Genomic DNA, 3,751 nt, shown 5'->3' with positions numbered 1-3,751 from the left:
CTGTGAACGGTGCGGCCGGCTGCCATCCACAGCCACGGCTGTGTGCCAAGGACTCTGTCCTATGGAACATTCTACTCTCCAGGAAGGCAGAATTAGCCCCAGTTGACAGATAAACAGAGGGAGCTGGGGACACCGCTTATACCTCCCCTCCCGAGACAGCTGCCAGGGAGAGAGCCTCGTCTACACCAGACCCTCACATGCCTCAGGATGTCTGCCAGGGTCTAGGGAGCCCTGTGGAACAGGGCAAGCAAAAGCTGGCCTCAGCTTACAGCAGAAGCTGCTTCAGCGTGTGCAGCTCGGGTCCTGCACACACGTGGCGGCTCTGTTGGCGCACCTTGCCTCCCTGCCCCCCGTGGCCCCTCAGGGCCACGCACCACAACTCGGGCACGCTCGCAGCCCTGCCAGCCCAGCCGCCCAGAGGCCAGGAGGAGACAGCGGCTTAGGGACACGAACCTGGTATCTCGTGGGGCCAGTAGTCGTTACAATGGGGGCAGCGCGGCTCCGAATGGGACTGGAAGTACTTGGCCACACAAGGCAAGTGCATCCTGATTCCACAGGTCTCGCAGCTCTGACCCTGAAATGAGAAAGGTGATGGCCGTGGAGCCCGCCGTGTTCATAAACCTTCAGGAAACTGCAAGGAAAACGTCCCGCAGGCTCAGTATTTTTGTCTTCTAGGCCCCAGATTAATAATAAGAACAACCCGTAAGTCTAACTTAGTGCAGTGAGTTTTAGTAAAGAATCTGACGAATGAGCACACGGGGAGGAAGCTCAAGGCTCCAAAGGCCGGAGCGCGGCAGCGAGGGCGGCAGGCCAGGCCCTTGGAGCAGCAAGGCTAGTCCCAGGCTCCCAGCACGTGTGGGTCCTGCAGTGGGCATGAGGACGGCCGCTTTGCAGAAGGCACTTTAGCAACGTGGAGCAAAGCTTTCAACAGTCGTGTGTGCACTCTGTTCCAGAAACTCCACTCCCAGGAATTCAACCCAAGAAAACAACCAGGTGCCCAAGGATGGACGTGCAAAGAGGCCTATCCCGGTGTAGGTGACGATCGCAAAAAAATAAAAAGGAAACATAAACATCCAGCACCGGTCCAGCTGCTGTGCTCTGCAGCCCTACAAAGTACACAGGGGAAAACAGATGACGGGGAAACCATGGTTGAGACAGAAAGGTGTTCACCACACAGCTGCTGAGATAATATGGACCACACAGAAGACCTCTGAGAGCCTTATCTGGAAAAAAGTAGAAAGAGCCCTGGGACGAGAACAGAGGGACCAGGGAGGAGAGGCGGGCCTTCGTGTGCTCATCCTCGGACACTTCTGCGGAGACGCCCATCTTCTGCTCATGCTGGAGGAAGGCCTGGGGCCTTCTAGAAAGTGCCCGCCCCCGGCCCTGCGGTACCTGGATGAGGAGGCTGTGACAGATGGTGCAGACCTTCACGGCGTCGGGGTACGTCTCCCGGATGTACTGCTCCATCTCCAGGATGGCCCGGCCGTGCAGGGTGAACTCCCCTTCCTTCTGCAGGGACACAACAGGAAGAGGCATCTTTTACGAAACTGGCACACCTGGCCCTCTTCCCACCCTGTATCTCTGCTCCCATGGCCCGAGGCCCAGAAACGGGGAGAGGGCCACACGCCCCACGCCGCACAGGCTTTCACCAACCCCAGTCAACAGGCATCCACGCCGGCCTCTTGCAGAGCCTCTAGTGGGGAAAACTTAGGTAAGACCTAAAAGGAAACCGAGGCAAGGACCCCCGCCCCCGCATCTTCTTGGCGCCTTCCTTGTGCCTTCACGGAATCCTGGATCTTGCACGGCAGCCCCACGTGTGAGGCCTGCCCAGCCCCCCAGATGAGGACAGAGGCCGGGAAAGGGAGGCAGTGATCCCACAGCATGAACTCCACCCCCTACCCAAGCGCCCACTTCCTCCTCTCCTCCCCAGAGCCCCCCAGCCCCACCCCCAGGGAGCAGCACAGCAGGTGCCCCCAGCCCTGCTGCCTGGAGCCTCCGAGGGGACCATCCGTGATCACTTCCAGCCGCGCCACTTTACGGGCAACGCTGGAGACGGTCCAGGGAGGCCCCCGGCGTGGCTGGGTGGCATGGCTGGTAGGGCCTCCCGGTTCCCCCAACCAGACACGGTGGAAAGCCAGGACGTACAGAAAACCTGGCTGCGGTAACTACCCTACGGCCAGCTCACAGGGCAGAGGCAGGGGTCACAGAAGCCCACGGACGTTTATTCATGAAAGCCGACTAGTGAAGCAGGAGATGAACCTCTTAACCGTGTTCGTTCCCCTCCGCTGCCCGCGCTGGGGAAGGGGGAGCTGCCGGTGGGGCTCCTGGGCAAAGGGTGCTGGAGGGCCGGTGGGGCCGGTGGGCAGGCCGACATTGCAGGCCTCAGGAGAAGCCACTACCGGAACCTGCGGCTGCTGGGTCAGCCCAGCACTCCTTCGTGTCTCCGCTCTTCTCCACCTGACGCCTGCAACGAGCGGGGCCCACTTCACACCCCCTCCCTACCGTAAGCCAGCCAGGAAGTGCATTCACTCTGGGCCTCCAGTGGTAGGCGGGCCACCACCCAGAGGGAGACACAGCAAATGGGCGCAGTCAGAGAGCAGGAGCGCTGACCGTGGAGAGCAGGGCGGGCAGGCAGGACGCAGCCCGGGGACTCAAACAAGTGGACGGGGGCCCGGCACGAGGCGCTGGTGTCCCGTGCCGCAGGCTGTCGGGCCAGCCAGGAAGCGGACAGGAGCTCTGTGCCCCTCAGGTGCTGGGCACGGGAAGGCGGGCCTCCCAGGCTGCCCTGGGTCCTGTGGCTGCTACCTTCTCAAAAGCTCCCTAGTCCGTAACAACGCTCCATGTCCACGGCCACCCTCACCCTCCTAACCGCCCTCTGGGCCCACCCTTGCCCCTCTGCAACCCTGTCCAGCGACCTGAGCTCTGCGAGGCCCAGCCCTGTGATGCTCCGCCGTTCTTAGGCTGAAGAACCAAACCCCTTACTGCCCACCTCCAGGTGCACCTTGTCCCCTCTTCCAGAGCGCCCAGCCGCAGCTCCTTGCGCCCACCATGCCCACTCGGGCACAGGCTGCTCCTTCTGCCCTGGACCATGGTCCCCACCCCCAGTCCAGGTGCCTTCTATCCAGCCTTCAGCTGAGTGTCACTTCCTCTGCAGAGGGAAGGTTCCTCTGTTAGCGCTGTCATAAAACCCTGTTTCCTCTCTATCTGTAACTCTACTTCAGCGAGATGCGGGGCTGACCTCCGGCTCCCTCCCCAGACCGTGGGCCGGCCCAGTTTTGCTCACTCTGTGTCCCCAGCACGTGATGCGAGGCCCAGCGCTCGGCAGTGCTGTGATAAACGTCTAAGGGAAGAGTTAAGTAGCCCTTGCATCGATCCCAAGGAGGAACGCCCGAGGCTGGGGTGAGCAAGTTCAAGTTCAGAGTCAGGCTCGAGTTGCAGTTACTAAACGTCTTCTAGCGGCCTGAGACTGTGCCCGGCGCTTACTGTTCATGACCCCACTCATCCTCGGGGCCCTGTCACCGGGACAGGCGGCCTGCCCTGGATTTCCAAGGAAGACCCAAACCCAGGTTATCTCCCAGGCCTCACAGCCATCCTTTGAGCTGGGATCCTGCAGTGGGGACTGGTCCCTAGGGTGTGCAGAGATGCAGCTGCCAGCAGACACCCAAGCTCCAAGGATCCGTGCTTTCTCTGAGGCCTCCTCCATATCTTGGGGCTCGCCTGCTGACCCTGACCACCCCCTACTCCGGGGCCC

At 61.3% G+C, this 3,751-nt stretch overlaps 1 protein-coding gene across 4 annotated transcripts in view; it reads right to left on the bottom strand.

Moving 5' to 3' along the window:
- The window catches only part of NSMCE1 (NSE1 component of SMC5/6 complex), a 33,039-nt gene that overhangs the window by 243 nt on the left and 29,045 nt on the right, over window positions 1-3,751 (bottom strand). For all 4 annotated transcript variants that reach the window (XM_027126581.1, XM_027126582.1, XM_027126578.1 and 1 more), the window contains 2 exons: window positions 1,393-1,509; window positions 454-574 (listed from right to left, as the gene is read on the bottom strand). In XM_027126581.1, the coding sequence (XP_026982382.1) occupies window positions 454-574; window positions 1,393-1,509 (238 nt within the window). The remainder of the gene's footprint in view (window positions 1-453; window positions 575-1,392; window positions 1,510-3,751) is intronic.

This window comes from Aethalodelphis obliquidens, unplaced genomic scaffold (genome assembly GCF_003676395.1).
Source record: "Aethalodelphis obliquidens isolate GAN/ISIS:26980383/991018 unplaced genomic scaffold, ASM367639v1 scaffold30, whole genome shotgun sequence".
NCBI lineage: Eukaryota > Metazoa > Chordata > Mammalia > Artiodactyla > Delphinidae > Aethalodelphis > Aethalodelphis obliquidens.
Note: the sequence above shows the minus strand (reverse complement) of the source record. Positions and strands in the feature narration are given on the sequence as shown.